At 37.3% G+C, this 26503-nt stretch overlaps 1 protein-coding gene across 1 annotated transcript in view; it reads right to left on the bottom strand.

The window, feature by feature from the left end:
- The window catches only part of RP1 (RP1 axonemal microtubule associated), a 161297-nt gene that overhangs the window by 24278 nt on the left and 110516 nt on the right, over positions 1–26503 (bottom strand). Inside the window, exons 40-46 of the mRNA XM_058831135.1 lie at positions 26416–26502; positions 22991–23123; positions 20304–20443; positions 15612–15864; positions 9596–9837; positions 6973–7099; positions 5208–5356 (exon numbers count right to left, since the gene is read on the bottom strand). Of these exons, the coding sequence (XP_058687118.1) occupies positions 5208–5356; positions 6973–7099; positions 9596–9837; positions 15612–15864; positions 20304–20443; positions 22991–23123; positions 26416–26502 (1131 nt within the window). The remainder of the gene's footprint in view (positions 1–5207; positions 5357–6972; positions 7100–9595; positions 9838–15611; positions 15865–20303; positions 20444–22990; positions 23124–26415; position 26503) is intronic.

Genomic DNA, 26503 nt, shown 5'->3' with positions numbered 1-26503 from the left:
GAACACTGCAGTGTGGTACCCAGGAGATCTTCCCAAAGGAACCTCAGGGGCAGCAGGGAGAGCCCCCCAGGAGCCCACAGCTTGTGCCACAGCAGTGACAGGATGCAGGGGCAGAAGCAGTGGTGGCCAAGCTCTCCCTGTGAACAGAAGAAGCCCTGAGGGAGTGCAAGCAACCAGAAGTGCCACAAACAGGCTGAGGCTAGGTTGAGGTACTGCCATCTTTGCCTCAGTCTCTAAGACCAGTTGATCTTCCAGCCCCCCGAGGTGCAAAACAGAGACAAGAAGCAGAACAAAGACCCTGCAATCCAAGGGGAAAGGACCAGCAACCTGCTACAGCACAGGAACACACATATGGGGCTGGATGGGATTCACCTCAGGGTACCTAGGGAGCTGGCAGAAGTGCTCACCAAGCCTCTTTCCATCATTTACAAGCAGTCCCAGCTAACTGGACAGGTTCCAGTTGACTGAAATTAGCAAATGTAACATCCATCTACAAGAAGGGTCAGAAAGGATCCAGGGAACTACAGGCCTGACCTAGGTGCCAGGAAGGTCATGGCACAGATCACCTTGAGTACCATCACACAACACACACAAGACAATCAGGGGACCAGGCTCAGCCATCATGGCTTTTTGAAAGGCAGGTCCTGCTTGACCAGCCTGATCTTCTTCTATGACAGAGTGACCTGCTTAGTGAATGAAGGAAAGGCTGTGAAAGTTGTTTAGCAGGACTTTAAGAAAACCTTTGATACAATTTCCCACAGCATTGTCCTGGAGTAAATGGCTGCTCGTGGCTTGGATGGGTGCATTCTTCTCTGGGTAAAATCTGTCTGGATGGCCAGGCACAGAAAGTGGGGGTGAAGGGAGTTAAATCCAGCTGGTGGCTGGTCACTACCAGTGTTCCCCAGGGCTCAGCACCATGGCCAGTCCTGTTTAATATCTTTATTGATGATTTGGACGAGGGGATTGAGAGCACCCTCAGTCAGTTTGAGGAACACCACCAAGTCAGGTGAGAGTGTTGATCTGCTGGAGGACAGAAAGGCTCTGCAAAGGGACCTGGACAGGCTGGATCAATGGGCCAAGGCCAACTGCATGAGGTACAGCAAGGCCAAGTACCAGGTCTTGCACCTGGGTCTCAAAAACCCCATGCAATGCTACAGGAATGGGCAAGAGTGGCTGGAAATCTGCCTGGTGGAAAAGATACCTGGAGGCTCTGGTTGACAGCTGCTGAACATGAGCCAGTGTGTGCCCAGGTGGCCAAGGCAGCCAAAGCTGGTCCGTATCAGCAATAGCATGGCCAGCAGGAACAGGGCAGGGATTATCACCCTGGACTCGGCACTGATGAGGCCACCTTGAATCCAGTGTTCAGTTTTTGGGCCCCTCTCTACAAGAAAGACACTGAGGTGCTGGAGCAAGCCCAGAGAAGGACAATGAAACTGGTAAAGGGTCTGGAGCAGAAATCCTATGAGGAGCAACTGACAGAACTGGGGGTATTTAGCCTGGAGAAAAGGAGGTTTAGAGGAGACCTAAACAGCTGCCTGAAAGGAGGGAGTCTGGGGACGGGAGGTTGGTTGCAGCCAGGTTGGGGTTGGTCTTTTCTCCCAGGTAACAAGACACAGGATAAGAGGAAAGTACTTTGAATTGCATCTGGGGAGGCTTAGATTGAATATTTGGAAAAATTTCTTTATTGAAATTATTATCAAGCATTGGAACAGGCTGCCCAGGGAAGCATATAGTCAGGGACATGGTTCAGTAGTGGACTTAGCAGTGCTGGGTCAATGGTTGGACTCAGTCTCTTAAAGGTCTCTTCCAACCTAAACAATTCTATGATTCTATGATGACCAGATTGATTTAGTGCTCATTTCTGTATAACAGTAACTTGGCCAACAGCCTACCACTGTGATTAATACATTTGGATCAATGACATTTGGCAACTCTTTAATCATTATGTCAGGCATGCTTTCCATAAGAGAAGGTTTTTCTGCAGTCACAAAATAGCAGCACTGTCAATGTGATGGGATGTGGATATTACTGGCTTACTACTTGTAACCTCAGGACACTGCCCCACATTCTGATTCTTCTAGGTGTATCCTGGCACACATACACTTTTTCCTGAAGTTTTTTTTAAATTGTCAGTGCTTAATATGTGAGTACTGAAACTGAACACCAACAGTCACCTCTCACTGAAATTTTTGTATGTGCTGCAGTTACCATGGCACCAACCTGAGCAGTTGATGTCTAAATATAGGGCAGGATAAAGACTATATATTTTCAAATACTAATAGAACGAAGCAAAAATTGTCAGAGAATTTAGTGCTTCCGTAATGTGGAGTACTTAAAATACTGGCCAATTTCATAAAACCTAGATTAAAATACTTAAGTATCAGCCATAACATATTCAGTGTAATTTAGTTTTGATGGAACTGATCTGACAAAAAAACTACATTCTCAAAGAGGAAATTTTTGGATAGCTCACAGCCATATGACAGACAGAGCATACAGCAAGTCTGTCAAAGGCCATATAAAGAAGCATCAAGAATTGCATTTGCTGGAAAATATTGCATGTCAGAAGCAACATGGAGATACTGCAAGGATTTTACACAGCTGGGTCCTGGTTTTCACAGAATATCTGCACGGGGTATACTTGGTTCAAGAAAATGCTCATAAGCAGGTAACATCTATCAGGCTTAAACTGACTCACAAATCGTGAATAAATACTATCAGGATTTCATGAAAGCTGAACTGCATGAAGAAGTGTGCTGAGATTGCATCTGTCCTCACAGCTTTTAGGCGAACACCAAACAAGGCATCAGTGTCATAGCAATTTGAAAGGCTATGGTTCTTGCAGGACAAGTCCTCACACTCATTTGTATGAGTAGATCAGCAGAAGCTCAGCTCTCAACAGTGGCAGCACTGCCCTCTCGGGGGTGAGCTACAGGGCTTTACTGGTGAATTAATAATATCATTCACATTACTTTACCTACAAGTTCTCACATGGTCTCACAGGTGTAAGGACTTTGGAAAGACACAAAGCAACCTTTCAGATATAAGATGCTAATTCACTCTTTTAGTATCATGTAACTTAGCCCATGAAAATAAAAAATCTGTTAAATGAGAGAAGAATATCTCCAATCCACTGCAAACTTTCCTGAATATTTAAACATTTCTGTGTATTTCTGCATAGCTAAACTGTTGCTTGTAACAGCCCTGACATTCTGTGAGACTAACACCATATTTTGATGTGATTTCCAACAGAAACACTGTTCCAGTTCACTAGCTGTTACTGTATAGTCAGGGGAAAAATTATTGCAAGGAAAAGCACATTTGAAAATGTCAGAACAACTGTTAAGATTCCAAATGCAAATTCTGTCTGTTATACTCCAAATCCCCTAAACCACCAAGTGCAGACTCTCTGACTGCAGGGGTGCTTGGCACAATATGTGATTGGGCTGGTATAGAAAGAGACATTCTACACTTGAGAGTCTTTTTGGAGATTACTTTTAAAGGGAAGAAAACATTGGGAAATTTCCAAAACAAAACAAAATACTGCTGCATAGGCATGAGCCTTTCTTGCAGAATAATTTTATACTTTCCAATTAACTGAATACCTTTACTTTCACTGAATAAAGAGTGAATCAAGACTTTTATGTGTTGCTCTATTACTTATCTACTAGCAATTTCTTTTTAGAGCCCAAAATACTCCTGAGCTGATATCTATATTTAGAAATATAAGAATACTGTGTTATATTCACACACTGCTCCTATAAAATGTCAAATAAATAATGAAGAGATGACTACATGCCAGATCTGCATCTTATTCTGAAAGAGAGAAAAATTCTGAGCTAAACTGAAGTAGATGCAAATACTGTAAAAGTACCCTCCAGGTTATAAATCTTTGTGGCTCACTTCTGCTTTCTTAGTCAACATTTCTAGATGTGCATCCCTAGTCCCTCTTCATTAAAAACTACCAGTCTAGAGGTCAGATTGCTCACTTGTGAGACTATGATTTAAGGAAAAATCCAGTAAAATTTATATTAAACTTCATGAGGACAAAAGGACTGCAGATTTAAAATTCAGTTAAATCAGATTATCAGTAAACCCTAATCTGAACTTCAGCATTAGGGAAGACAAACGTGACTTTATCAACACTAAGTAGCCTTACCCACAGTATTTAATTCCTTAAAAATAAAGCTTTAAACTCTCCAACTTTTCTTATGAATAAGTATTTCAAGCAGGTGAAATCCAGCAATACAATACCCACTTTCAATTCCCACTGAATTGATGAGGCTAGGGGTAGTTAGGAGATGAGCTCCTCCTGGTCACATATCATGTCTCTGCTTTGGCTAGCAGTCTAGGTTGATTTGGAAGTTTGCATCCTTAGAGAAACTCTCATATTTTTGGCAGCCAACACCAACAGAAGAAAATAACTTACTGGTTGCAAGGCACTGGTGGATTTTTCTTCTAAAGTTTAATTATTCCAACATAAATTTTCAGATTTTTGTTTCAGGATCTTTATAAAATTGTTTCAATCCTCAAATTTGTTTTCAAAAAACAGCCAGAGTAAATACAAGCAACCTGTTTATTCCATGTTTAAAATATCTTGTGATCTTTTCAGCTGAAAATTTCACTCCCACTGTCCAGAGCTTCCAACAGACACAAGGTTTTATGTCAAAGACATGCATTTTGCTGTAAATCTACCCATCTTTCTGCAGCACATTCAGTACCTAAATTCCCTCCAATTTCTGCTTATACTGACAATGCATCAAGGAAATGCATCTCTGGCAGTAATAGTGGACTTTGACTGGTTTATGTCTGTGAGCTACAAGACTCCTGCACAGACACTCTTGGTACACCTCAGAAAACTATAGATGCTAGTGTCTGACAGTCTGGAGAGAGACCAAGAGCCAGACTGAGGGGTAGGAAGCAAAAATCAGGGAAAGATACCATAGCCTGAAGAATGGCATGGCAAAACAGAAGTATTAAAATTTGAATATAAATGCACTTGATATAGCTACTTTATTAGTTGTCAGTATTGTTAGCATCAGCTGCATAAGTATTGGTATTTCCCATTTAAGGTAGAGATATTGACTGACACACAATCACAGAGCACTGTAAACTAGACTTTGTAGACTCCTCTATTCCTCCTAAATCCACATTAATTGGACTGGGTTCTAAAAGTGAAAAATATCTTGCAGAACTTTTAAGTTTACCTTTCCTTTAGTAAAATTTTCATCTCCTTTCCTAGTTAACTTTCTTCTCCCAGTATCTCCCAAGGAGCCTTGCAGAATGACATACACATCTGAATCTGTGCCTGACCCAGGGGTAGCTCCTGTGGTGATGTGGAGAACATAGACTTTCACTGTGGGGAAAAAGAGATCTAAGGTTTACCAAAACAAAACCAGTTAAACATATATTATTTAATAAATTACTTCTATTGTATTTTAATTTTTCATCCTAGCTGGAGTGATCAGAAGACCAATATATATTGTAATGCTTGGAAAAAACACATAGATGCATTGTAATTAGAATTTAAGAGCAACTATTATAAAGAATAATAAGCTAAATAATTTGAGTGGGCCTGAAACACAGGCAGAAGAAGAAAAATTAAAATAAACACATGACAAGTTGGTATAAAAGCTGTAAATAATCCTCTATCACCTCTTGTATGCATTTAAATATATGACACTCCAATGAAAATGTTCTTAGGCTATGGATGATATTAAATCACTCAACAAGTATATCTATGCTCAGAGCCTCATGGAGTTCAAACAAAGCTGGACTCTGGCAGGAAGAAATCAACTTTTGTATTTCCTCTGGATCATGGTCCAGTCAGTGGCTGTCCACTCTGCAGTGAACCAGTTGAAGTTACTGGCCTAAGGAGAGGAAATGACACGTGAGAGAGCACACAGTGTGAACACACAGCCCTTCAGCTGAGCACTCCTTGAAAGGCTGCTTATGTAAAATACCTGTTTGTACTCCCAGAGAAATGCATAACACACTGGTGATATGGCCCCTAAATTAAGAAAGAAATCACATCCCCAAAACATTCAATTGAAAGGGAGAATAAAATGTAGGGAGGGGTAAAGAAAAAGTAGCTGTTTTCATGTTAAATGCTCCTCAGAAAAAAAGGGCAGCATTTTTAATGATTTAAATAACTGTGTTCTTACAGAAAGAAATAAATCTAAGAAATATTTAAAAGCAAAGAACTTTAACAGTGAATTTCCCATCAATACTTTCTCAAATTCATATTCATGAAGCTTCTGCCTAAATGCTTTATTTGTTACTAACTTCAAAAGCACAGCAAAAGGGACAGGAATATACAGATTACTTCTGTGCTTGATCTAAACCTTTAACTCCTGGAGTTGCCTAGGATATTATCATGGTAGAATATTCATTTAGGATAAGAGCTCTTCCATTCTTCTCTAGCTTTCGTTATAGAACCTTGTAAGAAACACAGAACAAACTTAAAATATCAAGTCTTGAGGGGACCAAGGCACAACTCTGATGGAGTTTAATAACGTGCACTCGCTGGTCACAAAAAAAGACTGCCTGCAATTCTAACACAAATTACAAGAGATCTGTTTGGGGGTGAGGGGGGGCGTGGATCTCCTTTTTGTCTGAAGTTACAGTACAAGACTTATTTCCTCTGTATTTCCTTTGCTCAGTTCTGTGAAAGAACCAGATCATATTGTTGAGTAAAAACTAAACTGAGTACTGTTCAAAACCCTTTTAATAGTTTCAGTGTCATATGCTTGTTCTTTTATGTGTCACAAACTGATACCAATCAGACTTGAGTGCACAATGCTCAGTTTTAGGATCTAAGATACTGGTTTTAAACTCTGGAGTAGGCTGGACATAGCCATGCATCACCAGGCAGAAATGAAGAGAAAATATCTGCAAGGATTTTGGACTGCTCTGAAAATTGGACATTGTCACTGACCAAATCTCTCCCAGTGTTTCCAGCTTGTGACAAACCTGCTGGAAAAGGGGACCCAGCTGTGAGGACTGGAAGTTCAGTCACTCTTCCTCCTTCTTCATCAACAAAGTTATGACAAAATGGGAATTCTAGAACATTTTTAGTTTCTCTGTGTTGAAGCTTTACCTAACAAAGAGATAAAAAGAGATAACTTCAGCATCTGCTGCACTGTAATGCAAATTACAGCTAAAGACAAACTATTAAACAGCTATGACATACCATCTCAAAATTTAAAACTAAGAGGAAATAAATTTTTCTAAAATGTTTTTGAAAACAGCCTTTTAAATGGGAAGGAATAAATATCTTTCCCAATTAAAGGTAATTAAAATGTCTTCAACATTATTGCTGCAGAGACTGCAGTGAAGGAAAGAGAAATATTTGAAATTGTTCAATAAGTTTCCTTTATGTAACCTATTCATCCAGCATATGGAAGAAAAAGGAGTGTTGATATGGGCACATTTCAGCTTGTGAGAAATGTCAATATGCCACAATATTTTTCAGTGCAGAACATTTTCTTACTCTAAGTAACAGGAGAAAGAAGAAAGGAAAAACTGAAATACAGAAATTAAAAGTGCTTTCTGACATGTGCATATATCAGTACATATGTATCACTTGAAATTATAGTTTGATACTAAGTAATTTCAACATCTATGAAATTCTGTGTATAAACTAAGAAAATGGTGATCCTGAGCTAAGTAGCTTATTCTTTTATAAGAGAACATATTTTAATAATGAAATATCTTACACTATGGTACTATCAGCTACACTGAGATAAATTCCCATTTTCTAAACTATTTAAACCTAGATCAGAAACATACTTGAAAATACTTTGTAGGAAGTAACCCTGCTTTGAAAAGGGAACATAAAATTCACTCATTCAGTTCTTTATGACCTTACTAAAATGTCCAAACCTTTAAGCCATTAAGCAAAACCAGCTTTGGTTAGGAATTGTCTCTGGGAGATGGTAGCATTATTTTGTCGTCAAAAGACTCTTAGCATTTTTCATTATGACAGACACACTGAAAAGAGTTTTTCAAATGCACTGTGAAGTATAATGCTAGCACAATTTTGCCTTCATAATAATATCTACATTCCTGAATAGTTTATTGAAACTCAGGTTTCATTTACTCTATTTCTTCAGGAAGTCAAAGATGCAAGAATGAAGATTTTAGCAATTACATGCTGCAGAAAAAGACATACCTTAATCAATTTCGTTCTAGGCATTATTTTATAATCATTTTAATTTCCTCAAAAAATCATGATTATTGTTTTGTAGTTATGCCTATAAGAATGAAATGTGAATCTAAATACAGAATTCAACCAACTACACCTGCATTTACTTTTGATAGAAGGGGAAAATCTCAGATTCTCTGGAGGTGCAATCTTGTAAAATCAAAACAAAATAGCATAGAAATGACCACACTGATTCAAACAAGGAGTGTAAATACACTGCTAAGCTGACTTTAATAACAGATATTATCCACAACCTCCTATACAAACCCAGCTATTTCATACAAGGATTCAGCCAGTCCTGCTATAAAAAACATAGAATAAGAGGAAATGTCTTCCTAAGACCCACATAATTTACATGTATCTCAAAGCACGGAGATTTATAATTTCTTTCTCTACCTCTTCCTACTTAAAGTAAATGTGTATCTTTTCCTTATTTATATAAATTATGCTGATTTCTCTTAAACTGAGCTTTGAGTGATTGTTCTGAGCTAATGAAGTAAAGCAGACTAATAGATGTCACTGTTTTCAGCTGCCAAGTTTCTGTTCTGAAATTTTTGCTGTGATTTACTGTCTCCTACAATATTCCAGAAGCAGTCTTAATTTTGATAGATTTGTTAGATGACTATTTCATCTGGCTATGAAGATGAAATTAACAACCTGCCTACCATTTAAATGTCAGGGAGTTCAGCTCAGTAATACCATTTATTGGGAAGAAAAATTATTTTTTCTCCAGTTTTTAATAAGAACAAAATAGAAACATTAATTTAGTAGACAAAGCATGTCTGCAATTTTGAAGAAGATGACTCTCCTTTAGAATTGTTTCTTTTTTGCCAGCATAAGAAGATGAAGATATTTTTTCATATAGTGAAATGCCACAGCAATTTCAGTGTGATGTTGGATTTTAGCTGGATATCAGAGGAAAGATTGTCACTTTTGCTACTCACTTCTTTTTTTCACATGCCAACTTAAAAGGCAGATAGTTCCATCAAAATGTATTCCTAGTGCCTGCCTTAATTATTTGCCATGGATCACTGAATCTACAACATGTAACAGCCAATTGGAAGTTATGTAAATACTGCAATGTATGCCAGTGGTACAGTTCTGAAAAGACATCACTGGATATGCTACAGATGATGGCACATCTGTATATACGGCTCTCCAGAAATCCATCCAGCTTCACAAGATTTTTGCTATCCATAGCTATCCTAGTGTTTTGTGCAGTCTCTGAAGTGAGCACTCTACAAGCATTGCAGCTTCTGTAAATTAAAAATTTAGCAGTCTCAGACAGGATGAAAAAAGGGAAGAAATTACAGTAGAATATGGAAAGCAAAAAAAAAAAAAAAAATAATAGAGACACAATAAATAATTGCTTTAGGTTTTGGATTTTACCTTATGGCAATGCCAAGTCTCTCCTTCTCCAGCTTCTTCAATTTCTAGGCGAACTTTGAATATAGTATTAAATTTCTTACTTAGTTCAATAGAAGTCTCATAAATCTGGTCTTTTTTAAGGGATCCTTTGGGGAATATGACTGAAGTACAAGTTCCTTTTTCACCACATACAGTTAGAGACATTTTAGGGTTCATGGAACTAGAAGAAATATCACTAGTTGTGACATGGACATCCCAAGTCCCTGTTGAAATAAAACAGAAAAAAAATTAATGGGTTTGCTGAATATCCAAAATAATACATCAGTTCATAACAGACTGAGTTAGTGAGTGGCTAGCAACCCGTTCCCACCTTTTCACTGTGCTCAAATATTGGCACATAATATTGAGGTTCACTCACTATCACTGATTTAGTGAAAAGCAAATTTGGACATCGGTCTTTTCATAGTGGTAGCTGATATTTTAAAGATGGGCCAGTCCAAGAGCAATGTGCAGATGAGACTGCCAGCTCCACATAAGAGACTTGTGAAGAACCATGACAATGTGATTTCTCCTCCTGCCCCTTATAAATATCTCCTGATGATTTAAAATATTTTTTCTCACTAGTCACCATTCAAAAGCAGTATATTTTTTACAAGATACTACTGGTTATCAGGTTTGCTTTTGGTCAGGGAAGGGTGTATTTTCATTTTAACTTTTTGGGCATTTACTTAAATGAACATGTTAAAATTTGCTCCATACATACTATAAGAAGATGGTTCAGAACTTGAACCAGAAACTGGTTCAGAACTTGAAATGTGATATTTTTATCCCTCCTCACCACAATCATCATGACAGCAAAGTATAAAACTTTATCAATTTCTTCTGTGAAGAAGTAACGCTTGCTGAGAGATTAAAAATAGTCCTATATAGCATCACGTAAATTTGTCTACTTTAGGGACTCAGGAAATATACCAGGAGAATTTTTACTAGGTCTTTTTGAAGCATTTAGTCACTTAAGCATTGTAGATTAATTGACAGATCCCTGAAGGCTCAGGACTGCAGACTGATGCCAGGTAGGCTCCTAAGTAACTTCTGCAACTTTATATGGAACAGATATTTGGTTGAAGCTTCAATCAACAAGACAGTTTTGAAGATCAGAAACTTCTACCCATCAAAAAAATCTCCCTGATTTAGCTAGCTTTAATGTTTTAATTCATGTTAATAGCATATATGGAAAATTCAGGGTTATCAAAGACATGGTTTCAATTTTTAAAAATTGTGAAAATCAGAATTTTTCGTCACTCGGGCTACTGCAGAATTGAGCAGAATTTGCTAGTGATATGAATTAGCCCTGTGAGCAAAGTGAGACAAAGTATGCATCTGATAATTTCAAATAGCTACTTTGTAAAACAGGTTGTTTTACTCTGAGTAGTGGAATTAGAGACTCTCTGAGTTTATGTCCATAAATCTCAACTTCCTACCTCGGCTTCAGAATGTTCAGTCATCTCAGCTTCCTAACCAGACCAGGAAAGTCTGTCTCCTACTATAACTAATGCAAATAAAGTTTTATTGCTTTAGATCAGGTGAGGATCTGTGCCATAAATCCAGCACTTGTTGACATAAAAATTTAGTACTAACCGTCTGTAAAAGCATCTTAAATAACTTCAGTGTTACAACTTCATGAATAATCCCAAATCTATTTTCATACCTATGAACATTATATATAAATTAAACCAATGATCTCTGTGAAAAAAAAATGGAATTCAAATGAAAAGTCATCACATCCCATGTGACATAATCTAGAATATTTTAGCCCTTTAGCACTGAAATACTGGGCCATGAAATTATCAGTGTATAGCTGCCCAGGAAGTCTGAATGGTAGGTCTATGTCTGTTGGATCGTACAGTACCATATGCTGCTGTAATACGTAAATTAAATTGTATCATTTCTGAAAATTTTATTAAGATTAAATTTAAAAGCAACTTCCCACCTTCCCATTAGTTAAGTATAAAACAGTGTTTTGGGTTTGTGTGTCCAGGTTTTGGTAGCAGGGGGGCTTCAGGGTTGGCTCCTGTGAGAAGTCATTAGAATCCCCCATGTCCAGCAGAGCCAATGCCTGCTTGCTCCAAGACAGACCCACCCCTGGCCAAGGTTGAGCCATCAGTGACAGTGAGAGCACCTCTGGGATAAGGTATTTAAGAAAGTGGGCGGGAAAGAAGACCTGCCCAATTGCAACTGCAGAAGAGTGGGAAAATGCAGGAGAAACAATTCTGCAGTTCCTCAGGTCAGTGCAGAAGGAGGTTGGGCAAAGGCTCCTCTGCAGCCCATGGTAAAGACCATAAGACCATGGACATCCATGGCAGGGCAGAGATCCATCTGCACCCCATGTGGAATCCCATGATGGAAGAGGTGGATGTCCAAAGGAGGATATGACCTCACGGAAGCCTACACAGGAACAGACTCCCAGCAGGACCTTATGGCCCCATGGGGAGAGCCTGTGCTGGAGCAGGTTTACTCCTTAAGGACTACACCTTCCTGGAAGGAACCCGTGCTGGAGCAGCTCATGAAGAACTGCAGCCTGTTGGAAAGCCTCACTTTGCAGAAGTCTGGGGAGACTATCTCTTGTCACCCCATGCTGGAGTGGAAGAGGAAGAAGCAATAGAGACAATGAGATAAATTGACTGCAACCTTCATTTCCTGTCCCTCAGCACAACTGGATGGGAGGAGGTAGAGAAAATTGGGAGTAAAGTTTAGCCCAGGAAGGAGGAAAGGAATTTTTAGATTTGGGTTTAGTTCTCATTATCCTACTTTAATTTCATTGGTAATAAATTAAGCTCATTTCCCCTAGTCAAGTCTGTTTGGTCCATGGCAGTTACTGCTCAGTGATCTCACCGTGTCCTTATCTTGACTTATGAGACTTTTGCTGTGTTTTTTCCTCTCCTGTCTAGCTGAGGAGGAGAACGATGAGCAGCCTTGATGGGCACCTGGCATCCAGTCAGGGCCAACCCAACACAGAGTGTTTACTCACCGAGTTTTACTCGGTCTTAAAGGTGAAGCTACTCCATGACAGAGTGCAATGCTAAAAATCTAATCTTTCTTTGTTTCTTTCTCAGAAATCTTTTAATTCTCTCAGAAAGCTATTAATGGACTACTGAAAACCATTTATTTTTATGACAACTTTGTTAGCTTAAATAACTCTCTTCCCTCCTTGATGTGTAAGCCACCATTAATTTGATAGATCACTACTGTGTCCACTTTGAGCATTTCATTAGCTATTCTGAATCTGTCACTATTTTCAATACCCTTTAAAAACAAAGAGGCATCATTTTCTCAGTCATCATATCTTCTTTACAATTATTGCAGTTTGATCCAGTTCTTCTGGACAGAGGTGGCCACAATTACACACAAAATTGCTGGTGAAATGTCACAGTTTCTCTGTAAAGCCAGTAATCCACTTTGATTTTGACTGATAATGCCTACATACACTGTGGGGGGCACAATAACCCCATAGCCATGTCACATTACTGACTCAAAATTATCCTGTGATTTCTAACAAGCACAGGTATTTCTCATAGTTCTCCTGCTGATGAATTTGTGTAGCAGAAACCATTTCAAAATATGGCAATCCAGATCAAATACAGTTTTTAGACCCTTAGCTACAAGTTGTTCCTGATTCTAAAAAAACCCCAAACAATTGAAATTAGGATTCTGTATCCGAATTGAGAGCTCAAAAAACTAGCTGAGTTTACACCTAATGGTGTACAAGCTGTTTGGCACAGAATCCTGTTTAATTCCTTTCGTTCAGTTCTCAAAGTTTATCACACAACCTCTCATTCTCTAACATTCTCCCTAGCAGCTTCGTAGCACTAAAATATTTCATTAACTTCTTCGTTGTCTTTTCTCCAGTTCTTTACAATTCTTCCTTTTACTTTTAATTCAAATACTTGAATTTTATTTTCTCTATGGGAAATTATTAGGTAATGACAAGAGACTTTTCACTTTCTTGTTTTCTTGCTTTTTATGCTGTTTTATAGTCCATCTTTAGTAAAGTCATGGTGTATTCCTTCTCATTTCCTATTTGCCTCTGTTGTTTCAACTATTTTTTTCTTTGATAGTGTGTTATAAAGATTTTTCATGTGAACAGTTAATAGGTCTATATTCACCTACATTATGCTTTCTATTTTTTAGATGGAGGAATTATGTTTGATGATGTTAAGCCTTCATAAAATTGGTTTAAATCCTTGCTATTAGATCTGCCACTGGACTAACAGCTACTCTGATTGTCACTGTTTGAGTAAATGGAACTTAAAGTTCTATTTCTGTTTCAAATTTTCTGATTTCCAGTAAGCTCATCTCATTAGTAACTGTGCTTTTGCTTCTCTGGCCAACATTATGGTTCCTTAATGAAAAAGAGACAAGGTATTCTATTTGTTTAGGGATTATATCCACATGATCTTCAGTCTGAACTCTATTGTTCCTGAGAAGTTACTCATCTTTGAAGGTTCTTTTCATAAGAAAATGGTTGAGGAACCTTTGCTCTTTGTTTTACTTCTTTTATAAAATCTGATTTAGATTGAAATTTAGTAAGTTCCATTGTATCCGCATAGTTTCTGACCCCCAAGGTATATTGAGCTTTGCTGATTTTTCTTTTATTTATCCATTCGTCATAGGATCTCTGTCATATTATTTCTGGATTTATTATACACCCAGACCAAAAATTATTTTCAATAGATGCAGCACTGAGTATAAATAAACATGGACATGGAATTATGAGCAAGTCTGTACTCAGATTTTTGAGGACTATGTGTATGTGTGGGAAACCAAGGAAGGAGACCGTTTTTGCATAGCTATATTCAGACATTAATCGAGGCGCATAAACAAAGATTTATCTCTCTTTTCATATTATCAGTGAAAAAAGATATGACAGACTTTGATCAACCTTGGGCTTCTGCTCCAAATTACCTTCGGGAGACACCTGCCTTGCTCTGTGGACTATGCAGGACACCTATGGAATCTACTTGATAGAGACAAAGAATACTTGTAGTGGTGAAACAGCTGTTTCTTATTCTGAAATTGTCACTGCTCTAGCTGCTCATACTATGCCTAGATTTCCATGGTTTTCTGTTCTTCTGTTTATCAGTAACAATATTTCTGTTTGTTAGATGATATGAGGTATTCACAACTACAGATGTCTAAATATAAGGATATAATCTATTAGTTTTGTCTGCAACTATGTATAGTATAAAATTCTCTGAACATAAAAATATTCAGGATCATGGAAGTTAATAGAGATCGGTTTACAAAATGGCTTATACAGAATGCAAATTCACACCTTCAGATTAGTTAAACTTTACATAGCTTGGTCTATCAGTTCTGATTCAGTTTTCATAAATGGACCCAAACCAGAATTTTACACCTCTTCAAAAAAGACATATGAAAGAGCTAAAAAATCCAGTATCCTGGCAAAGCATGTTTTCAGTGTCTAAGTTGTTTCTGAATTTTGGTTGTTTATTAATTAAACAATTTGAATAGAATATGGAGTTCAGGTCAACTAACTGTTTGCAAGAACTTGTGCCATTGATATAAGTAAAAAAGAAAACTGCAAATAAAAGCAAATGCTTCCTATAAATATATGAACATAAGGGAAAATCGCATTCTGCTAAAAGAGTTTTTGTATCTCTTCTTGTGATTTCATCACTGTTGCAGGAGCCTTCTGCTCTGCATTGAATGCCATATGGAACAACCTACTTCTTTCTGCTTCAGCTTTTTTTTCTAACCTCAACTAAAATCATAGTACCTTCATAGCCTCTTACACTTAATATCTCCCTTATGCTCTAGTTTTTCTTCCCTGAGCATTGTAATTGTATTTACCATCTCTGGGAAGTGTTTGGAGAGACAATGGGTGTGAGAGAGGGAGTTCACATTCAAGCTATACTGTTTCTGTAGTTTGGTTTTAGCCTTAAAAATAACAAAGAAAATATTATAGATTACAATTAAAATAAAAGCTGGAAGGACTTTTGAGAATTTTGAACCTTACCGGAAATCTTTCCTGTCAACATTCCATTCCTGACTTTTCCAAGAAGTTTCAATGTTCGTTCCGTCTGTGCATCACCAACTCCACTGTCTAACCATTGCTGGCAAGGAAATACATATTGTTCATCAGTCTTGCCTGATTCCTGGATGACAATTTGGTCCAGGTACCATCCAGCTCCATAACCCACATTATGGTGCTCCACAAACACTTTGCTCAACTGTCCAAGGTCTACTGCTCTCATTTCAGACATACAAACCTGACAGGCAAAAAGAATAGCACATTGATTAGACCATACAGCTTATCTTTTGTCTTTGAGAAGCTTGCATTTGGAAAGACAGATTCCTTCCAATGTTGGAGCATCTTTTTCTGAAAATAAGGAAAGATGTTATAGCTTGGCATTAATATTTGGAGAACTATGGGAGTCTTATGGTTTTTTTCAGAGACTATGTGAATCCTTGAATATATACATTTATTCTTCTTCATGATCACTGCAGCTCAGGTTTTATTACAAAAAACATCTCCCTGTTTCAGGTAGAAATAAACCTCTGATTGAAAAACCTAGACAAAGCTCATGAAAATTGAAGTTCAGTTAATCCCTCATAGCTGAAACAAAGGGAGTTCTTCAAGAATCAGGATAGACCTGGTAACTTAAATTTTTGTTTAGATAAGGAATTTTATTTTTAAACATTTCCAAGTATTTTATATTCTAAGACACCCTATTATTCAAATAGGAAATGTTGTATTATTCAACTCTGAACAGAAATACTGTTGATGACTATGCAAACAAAGGAAGATACTGGCATTAGAAACTATAACTAAGGCTCTGCACGCATACAGGCAAGAATTGATGTGCTCCTCGGATGTAAATAGACATCTGTTTAAATATTGCTACGGCTACCAGTAAACAAAAGCTAAATGGCAACTGCACTAGTGCATGTTGGGATGAATAAATTATGTGAGTGAGAGAATGAATGTGTTCTGTGCGAGATAATTTAAGTGGGTGGGTAGATACATGGGCATGTGTGTGGGTGACATTAAAAAAACCCCAGATGGATAGTAGAAACAGACGCTATAATTTTTATTTGTTGCCAACCAATTTGCCACCAGGCAGGAAAAAGCATGAGGACCAGAAAGCAATGAAGGAAGATAAGATTTTTAGAACAAATTATGTCATCTGGTCCATTCTCCTGTCTGTGTCAGACTATTCTCCACAATGTGATCAGTAAAAGAAAACATCCAAGTTATTATTCCTATCACAGCCTTAGGACTTCCAGCATTCATACCTTGTTATCTCCACGATATCCTCAAACAGTTACCATGGCAAGTTATACCCCTGCATTTAAGTCTATGTAGCCCAAAATAAGATCTAGCTGGGAGAACATCTTGCAAATAACTTTTCGGGAGCACTCATTGCTTTTTAATTTTATTCTTTGTAGTTCTAAGCCAAATATAATTTTCCTGTCAGTCTACATGACCTTTGACTTAGAGGAAATAGCCTGTATTGCTAATATTCATGTTCCTTCACAGCTAACTCTAATTGAGAAAGGGACCTATCATTAGTTTCATTCTTTGTGATCATAATTAACATTCATTAGACAACAGTGGTCATAATCACCCATTGTTATCAATGAATTCTCATAATAATATATTAAATTGCCTACTCCCTCAGCATTAGTAAGAATGTACTTTTGGTTGATGTCATTACATTTCTTTTTTCCCCTTCAGTATAAAGACATTTGGAACTGCATTAAACACACTACTGGAAGTACAATTAATGAAAGCCAAAAGGATTTTATTTAAACTGTTTTGCAAACCCATTTTACTCTGTTTTCTTACACTTGGTTGAAATTTTCTGTCTTCCTACCTTTTTCTTATATTCATGTTCTTTATCAGTCAAGAGATATAATTTTTTTGTATCTCAAATTTCCTTAACTTTGTTTTTTTTCCCTGTCCATTCCACATTTTTCAGGGATATTGCTGACATAATCTTGTCTCTCAAGACAGCTAACCCTTTACACTTCTTCCTTTCACCTTCTATTCTTAGAAACTCTCGTTAAAACCCCATTCCAACTTTTCTATTGATGAACTTCTATGTAAAAAGAATGCAAGACTGGTAGTAGTATTTTAAATTGCAGATCCATCTAGCCCAGTATAGTGTTGCCAACAGCTACCAGTAACAGATTTCTAGGGAAGAGTTGAAAAACAGGGCAAATATATAGAGATGCTTCTTGAATATAAAATCTCTCAGCCTTTTGCAATTTGTGGTTCAGAGATTGCCTGAGCCAGAGATTATGTCTTTGCACTTAACAGCCTCAGTGGAAAGTTGTCTTCCATGACAATGTGCAATGGCTTTTTACACCAATATGTCTTTTACCATCTGCAACATCTTGTGCCAGAAAGTAAAACGTATTAATTACACATCAAGCAAAAAGCTACCTCCTTTTGTTTTGAATCTGCCACCTGCACATTACATTGAATATTCTTGAGTTCTTGTATTTCACAAAGAAATAAAATGTTAATTTTCTCTATGCCATTTTATATTTCTTATCTCCCTCACCCTTCTGATCATCATATCTTTTCCAGACTAAACGTACTTGTTTGCTTCACTGTTCTTTGTATGGAAGATATTTCAAATTACTTGACATTCTTCTTGCACTTTTTAAGACAAGTGAATCAACAAAACACAGCATCTGCACTACTGAATATCTTTGGAGGCATGATTGTGTTTTCTGCTTTGAAGTGGCTGGTTTTTTGTTTTGCTTTTTGTTTGTTTGTTTTTGGGTTTTGGTTTTTTTTTTTTTGTTTTTGGAGTTTGGTTTTTTTTAATAATTTCTAAGCATTTTGTTAGTTCTGTTTTCCTTTTGGTTTGCTTCTGCTGTGATGGCATCCTACTACTTTCATATTTCAGAGCCCATCATTTTGCATGCAAATTTAAAGGGTTATTCCCCCTTGCAGCCACTGTTTTTCATTTAGCTACAAAGAATTTAATCTGCCATTTTATTACCCATTCACTGTGTATGAGGTTCTTCTGCAGTCTCTGCCACCAGCTTTAATATTTATTACCTTAAATAGCTCAGTATGGTCAGAACATTTTGCCATCCCACAGCTCAACCCTTTCCCAGGAACCTATCGAACAATGAAGAGTGTGAACACACATAATACCTAAACTGAAGAACACTTTCATTGTCTACAGCACAAAAACTGCTCCCTGAAAACAAAGGAACTGCTTGGGAAGACTCTCAGCACTCTGCTGCTCAGTGTAGTGGCTCTGATTTCTTTATCACTAACATAGAGGCTGCATCACTGCCTCTGTATTATCATCCATATGAAATGCCAATTGAATCATTTCTTTTTAGACTTCTTTTCCAGATTATGTCACTGACTATGTGCCTTTACACCTTTGATTAACCCTTCTAATTGTCCATAAACATTTGCCCTCAGGAATGCCAAGGATTAACCTGTGTTTTTAATAATATCATCCAGACAATCAACATCATAAAGCTCTTCTTATATTGTTATAGCTCAGTTTGGACTAAGACAGAGGGACTCTGAAAAATAGCATCTTAAAAAAAAGTAAGTATTATTGAAGAGTTAGAACAATATATAGAAAGGTCTAAGTAGGAAGATCAAAGAGATATTTTCCTTTGCAAAGAACAATGCAGCAATACAAGTGCACAGAGGGTAGAGGTCTATAAAGCAAGGGAGAAGCAAAAAGAAGGCAACATGGAAGAATATGTTCATTGTGTCTTCCAAAAAAAGATGTGGCATGAAATTTAAGTAGTATGTGAACATTTAGTTTTACTCAGGTAGCAGACCAAGTGCAATTAAATTTACAGCGGAGACTGTGGACACTTATGTCTATAGAAGAATTTATACAAATTCATGGAAGAAAAAGTATCAATGACTAGAGCATAACTCTGGAACAAAATGATGTGACTGGTTTCTAAGCTCAAGACATAGTAAATCTAGTGAAGGAAGAGTTGTTAAGTGCAAGGCTAGGAAAGCAGTGGAACAGGTTGCCTAGGAAAGTTATGGCATCTCAGGCACGAGAGAGCATAAGGAATACTATGAAAACATACAGAGGATTCTTCTTTATTGTATAGAATGAATTGATCAAGTGCTCTGAGTTCAGGGTATGGGTAAACATGCTGTAGATATAATCATTAATATGGTAATAAGCAAAGGTTGACCAGAAAATCTCTCCTAGGATTTATCTTTAGCAGACAATTATTTTTACAATTAGGTTTACCTGTTTGCAATTCTGTAGATAAATGGATTAATTAATATCTAGTAGGTAACACATTTAAAATCTTTCTTTCAACTCTATCTGGGCAGATTAAAAAAAAAAAATTAAAAAATCAGTCACAGGAAATAGCCCTGATATTTCTATACTAGCTTCACAAATAAGTGAAAATTAAGTCATAGAATTTTTTATGTCATTGGATTCAGTTCCAGATTCTAAGAAAATTTACTGATAGTTTGTGGATTTAAAATTTATTGGTACTCAAACTATTCTTAAACTGTAATCTCAATTCAGGCAAAATGCCTATATTTAGTAAGTAAAACATTATTTCCACAGGTTACCATAGTGTAACATCCATGCCAGTATTTTATAATTGAAAGAAATACGGTATTAGAAAATAATAAAATTAAATACATCAAACAAACATGCAAGGAAAATGACTCAATACTAACCTGCCCTCTTTCAAAATGTGAGTGCCCTAGTCTCCTTTTGCAAGAATCTCCCCACTCTCCAAATACTGTGATAAATACATCTGCATCAGTTCCTGATGCAGGCAGTGCTCCTGTATGGATGCTGATCAAGTAAAGAACTTCTGTCATGAAAAATCAGTGACATAAGACATTACCAAATTAGCAATGTAATTAGCAAACATTATAAACCAATATATCATAGGTACAAGATTAATTTCAAGACCAAGGAATTAAGTTATAGGAATTGACATCAGTTTTCTGCGTTTCATATAGATTGCTAGGTATCTTACAACACACACTACAGCATTAGGGATGAAATGTCCTTTATGAATCAATGAAATAATCCATGCTTGCATTACAGAGGGAGAAAATATCCTACTTCTGGATTCTGGAATCACCTGAAAGACTCAGACTGATCTTATCATGCTTTGTAAAAAAGCCAGGAGTTCTTGTAGGAATTACAGGTCTAAAATTGAGTAAGGATTTATCAACTCTAACATTTTACCAAGGGAATAAACACAGACATAACAGATGATGAAAACCACTTTTTGTTCTGGATCAGCTGAATTGTGTTTCAATCTCATATTTTGAGAATTATGGCCAACATCATTTAATATGTTCCGCAGAAATGGCTCAGCTATTTATACAAATATGCTTTGTTATTATTCTTCACAACAAAGGATGGCTTGCCATGATTTTTGTCTGATGAGTTATGCAGTACATATTCCTTGAGGCAGCATGACAGAGGATTTTTAATGGGTTCTGTGAAAAATTAAATGTTATAACAGACTCTTAAGATATATTTCCATTTGCAGTCTAGCCTCCAGTTAGATGTTACATGCAAAAAGTTTTAAATATTTTAACTAAGACTTCTGTTCACAGAGTATAATGAATAAGAATCCTTCTCTACATATTTTATAAAATGTAATCTGAACAAAGGAAGATATCATATTTTAAATACAATGATGAAATGAAATATGGCTTTGGGGGCAGAAATGGGGCTTGAAGAGAACCTCAAAAAACCCTGCATTTTCTCTTTGTGATTCATGCCATTATAACTTTGCACCTGCCTTTTTGTAATCTGTAGTTTAATCCCTCACTAAGTGTAAATCATTTTCTGAAAACTGCCATTAAAATATGCTAACTGGGATTTGTGCATTTTTCAGACTTTCAAATTTTTACTTAGTCTAGTGAAAACAATACATGTCAGCTGTTTTAAAACAGAAGAAAATGCTTTAACTAGATACATATATGCAGCATTTACAGGATGGCCAGGATATGAGACCCAGCCAGCAGGGGTTTAGGAGGGGTAGGTCTTGACCAACCTGGTCTCCTTTTATGACCAAGTGACCTGCCTGGTGGATGTAGGAAAGGCTGTGGATGCTGTGTACCTGGATTTCAGCAAGGCCTTTGACACTGTCTCCCACAGCATTCCCTGGAAAAGCTGCCAGCCCATGGCTTGGACAGGAGCACTCTGTGCTGGGTTAGGAGCTGGCTGGATGGCTGGGCCCAGAGGGTGGTGGTGAATGGGGCTGCATCCAGCTGGGGGCTGGACACCAGTGGTGCCCCTCAGGGGTCTGTGCTGGGGCCAGAGCTGTTCAATATCTTTATTGATGACATGGATGAGGGTATTGAGTCCTTCATTAGTAAATTTGCAGATGACACTGTTGGAAGGTAGGAGGGCTCTGCATAGAGACCTGGAATGGTTGGATGGATGGGCAAAGTCCAATAGAATGAAGTTTAGTAAGTCCAAGTGTCAAGTCCTGCATTTTGGCCATAACAGCCCCCTGCAGTGCCACAGGCTGGGGATGGTGTGGCTGGACAGTGCCCAGGCAGAAAGAGACCTGGGGGTACTGGTCACAGCAGCTGGACATGAGCCAGCAGTGTGCCCTGGTGGCCAAGAAGGCCAATGGCCCCTGGCTTGTATCAGGACTAGTGTGGCCAGCAGGAGCAGGGAGGTCATTTTTCACCCTGCACTGGTGAGGCCACACCTGGGGTGCTGTGTTCAGTTCTGGGCCCCTCAGTTGGGAAGGACGTTGAGACACTTGAGCACATCCAGAAGAAGCAACAAGGCTGGTGAGGGGCTGGGAACACAAACCCTGTGAGGAATGACTGGGGGAGCTGGAGTTGTTGAGCCTGAAGAAAAGGAAACTCAGAGGTGACCTGATCACTCTCTGAAACTCCTTGAAAGGTGTCTGTAGTCAGGTGAGGGTTGGTCTCTTTCTCCAGGCAGCAGCTGACAGAACGAGAGGACACAATCTGAAGCTGCACCAAGGGAAATATGGGTCAGATGTTAGGAAAAAGATTTTTACTAAAGTATAAAGGACTGTCTGTATAAAAGTATAAAGGAATGGTCTGTCTAGGAATGTGGTGGAGTCACCATCCCTGGATGTGTTTAAAGACTAGATGTGGCACTGGTTGCCATGGCTTAGCTGAGGTCTTAGGGCATGGGTTGGACTCAATAATCCTGAAGGTCTCTTCCAACCTTGTTATTCTGTGATTCTGTGATCCCACAGTTTATTGAATAAATAGTTAAAAGTAATTTTGACTGTTTTTTCAATATATATAAAATGCTTTGCAATCTTGTGCCTTTTGTTCATCCTATTAGGCAGTTTACAATTCTGTATGTGTGTGTGCTCATAAATTTATTTTTCGTTTCAGCAGCATACCCCTGAGTGGTGGCTGGTCTGGCCTGACAGCAGCAAGCTCTGTCACGATCTCAGATCCATCTTCTCCAAACAGACATGGGGCTTCAGTGTGAAAGCCCAACTCTTGTTTAGTGTCCAGGTCTTTTAGCTGAAGCTGCAGACAGAATCAGAGAAAGAAATTCATTTAATTAATTATTTAATTTCCTATTCCCATCCCAATAGAAACTGACATTTCTTCCATTTACTGACTCCTGCACACACATGACAACAGCTACCTGGTTCTGCATAATAGTTACAGCAGCTTCTTCAATCTGCTAATTCTGCAGCCTGATGTTTACAGGTGTATTCTTCATTGAATATCAACACAAGCATAGGACCCATTTGTAAAGATCCAATGAGAGATACAGCTTAAATTGACCTGTATGTGCTTGCAATTTCAGAATGTCAAATGAATGAATACAGTTACATCAATCTTAATAGCATATGCCCATTTTGCAAAAACATTTGCTTTGCTACTTTTTTATGTTTTTAAATGAGTCTTGCTCTATCTCAGGTAGGATTTTCAAAGTTGGCAGAGATTAGGTGTGGAGTGGCTTTCAGAGCTGCCAGTGGAAACAAATTATTTGAAGAATTAAATTCAATAGAATGGGCAAGCTTAGGTCCAGCTTCATTCTACTTGGCTTTAAATAGTTATTGGAGAGTGAAGAAATTAGGTTTCAAGTTTGTGGACTTAGAACTTCCAAACCAGCTGAGGAAGCACAGCCTTAGGAGCTCACATATCCCTGCAGAGGGTCAAGGTGGAAATGATTCACAGGAGGTCAACTCAGATCATGTATCTTACCCTAGGTCAGGTTACAAAATACAGAGTGAAAATCTATCAAGTTTATGCAGAAACATTTCAATATTACATGCAATATTGAACTTCATAAATAGCTAATAACTGCAAGTTTGCAGGAACAGTGTCTTCAGTCTTCAGAATCTCGTTGTAGAGAAATAGCATATCCAAGACATTTTAAAAAAGCAAAAGGAAACAAAAAGAAACAAAAACTTAATTTCATCAGGACAGTAAATAATTTATATTCTTAGGCAGGAATTCCCAAAATTATTGTGGTCACTTCTTTCCTGTATTGACAACAACTGCAACAGCAAAACTTTGTGCTCATTGTGCAGAATACACATACAAATGTTTGCAAATCCTGAGTACAGATTTCCTCACACAAATTTCAACTGCAAGCTTTGAGATGTATAAATATTTATATAACCAAATGAGATAAATTAAATTATTGGGAATTTGACAGTACCACTCTTAAAAATTTTGTCAGATTGTCTTGCCCTTGAGTTCTTAGAAATGCAATAACCTAACATTTTCCATGATTGCTTATTCAATCTGTCCAGTGCTTTACAAGGTCAGTTACAGGGCTTCCAGATGAAAGTAAATACCCCACATCCATTTCTAGACTTAAACCATTAATTACTTGAATAAAAGTTTGGTTTATTTAGATAGTAATAAATTCCACTAAAATTACAGCCCACTGTTTACCTATATTTTGCATTTGCAATAACAAATTTTTTTATATTAAATATATAATTTCTTCTTATATAAAAATATTTCCTCCTAACTTCTATATCATAGAAATATCATAAAAATCAATACATATCTGTCCTGGTTTAGGGTTAATCACCCCAGGACAATATCACAAACTCCTGTCTGTCTTAAAATTGCACTAAGTTTTACCTGCATATGCAGGCAGACAGCCTGCAGAAACTGGACTTATAAAAATGAGGTGTGCAAATTTATGCAGATTATGGTCTTAAAATAATACATACCTGACAAGTTCTTGCTAGTTCTAAGATTACATCTAAGTGTGAACTTCATCTTCAAATGATATAGAGTTTCTATATTCTAAACTAACATAAGAAATGGGTGTGTATTCTATTTTAGAAAAAGCCAGAAACTCTTTTGGAACAAGAAATAGCTACTCATTCTATAGTACATAAATCTTCAGAAGTTATAGAAAATACATAAATTTTAGATAAGGTTATATAATTCACTACAGAATTTTGCGGAAAACTGTACTATAAAATATAAAATGCAAAATATAAAATATAAAATAAAAATATAAAATAAAATATAAAAAATACCTAATTTATAAATACACTAATAAATTAGTATTAGATATAAGCATATTAATGGCAAAAGCAATAGAATTTACTGCAGCTTATGCTGTGGGTTGCACATGCATACAAGAGACTGCTTAGGTCCATAGCAACCTACTAACTTGTAGATTATAACAATTTATAACTACTAATAAGCCAATAATTGAATGAATTGTGAAGTATTTGAAAGTACAGACAAAAATCACTTAGCCAGATGCTTAGGGTTGTTATGGAAAAGAAAGCAGAAAGCAAACTATTACATTTATGAATTTTCTGCTGTATTTTGAGCCACCAGGTCTAGAGGCTGAAGTCTTATATTACATAATGGATATATTAAAGTGTCAAAATATTTTTGGAATGCTTTATCAAATGGCTTAGACATGTATATTTAAAAGGAGAAATTAGCTTTGCTTACCTATTCTTTCCATTTTTATAACCTAAACTGAGGCTACAAAATTAGCTGGGGAGAAAATACAAGATAAACTCCTCCTCTATCCCCAGAGGAGCTCATAAGCTCAGACTCAGGGTTTCTATGAGAGCCACGAGCCCATTCATATTTTAGTCTGGAATGCAGCTGTCTCTAGCATTTCTCATCAGAACAGTTTCTGGAGTCTTTATGCATTTAAGGAATCACCTTGATCTTTCAAATCCATAGCAAGGTTAAGGGATTCTGTGGCTCAGTTCAGGAAAGCATTCTTCTGCTGACTTCATATTAATTCAGTGCTATGTCCACAGTGGGGCTTTTTGCCCTTGCCTATAGGCAGAGCTCATTGACACAATTTTCCCTTGAATTAACCTTCAAGTTTAAATATACTTTTAAATTCTAATTCTATTTTAAGATTGACAGCATTAAGTCCTTTCTCCATTCCTTTTTATGAGAATTCTTAAAGATGTATTAAACTACAATCAGAGGTTTAAGGCCCACTGATGACCATCTTGCAAAGAATAGATACTGAATATTATCTTAATTGGCTTCCACAGGTAGGCTGGTCTCAGTCTGGAAACTGTCAGTATTTCCATGCAGGAATTAACATTTCCTAACATCAGCAGGAGACACTGCCTTCCATGTCACAATGAATTGTGCAGAATGAGTCTGCACACAGTGAAGAGCTATAGCAATATGCACTTCAGCAGGTGCAAACAAGGTCGAGCTGCCCACAAAGAGACCTGCAAGCTGTAGGCAGTCATCTGTAGATACCAGGTAACTGAGACCATCTGTGTCTCAACAAAAGTTATTTACCGCTATGTTGAAAAACACTGCAAGTTTACACGTGTTATACTTGGAATACCTTGTGAAGCTTAATTCCTCTTCTCAAGGATGGACCACATAACACAAAGGAGACTTTTGTTATATCTCCAATATCACCAAAGGTCAAC

Source organism: Poecile atricapillus, chromosome 2 (genome assembly GCF_030490865.1).
Source record: "Poecile atricapillus isolate bPoeAtr1 chromosome 2, bPoeAtr1.hap1, whole genome shotgun sequence".
NCBI classification, from domain to species: domain Eukaryota; kingdom Metazoa; phylum Chordata; class Aves; order Passeriformes; family Paridae; genus Poecile; species Poecile atricapillus.
This window is presented reverse-complemented; position numbering and strand designations above follow the sequence as displayed.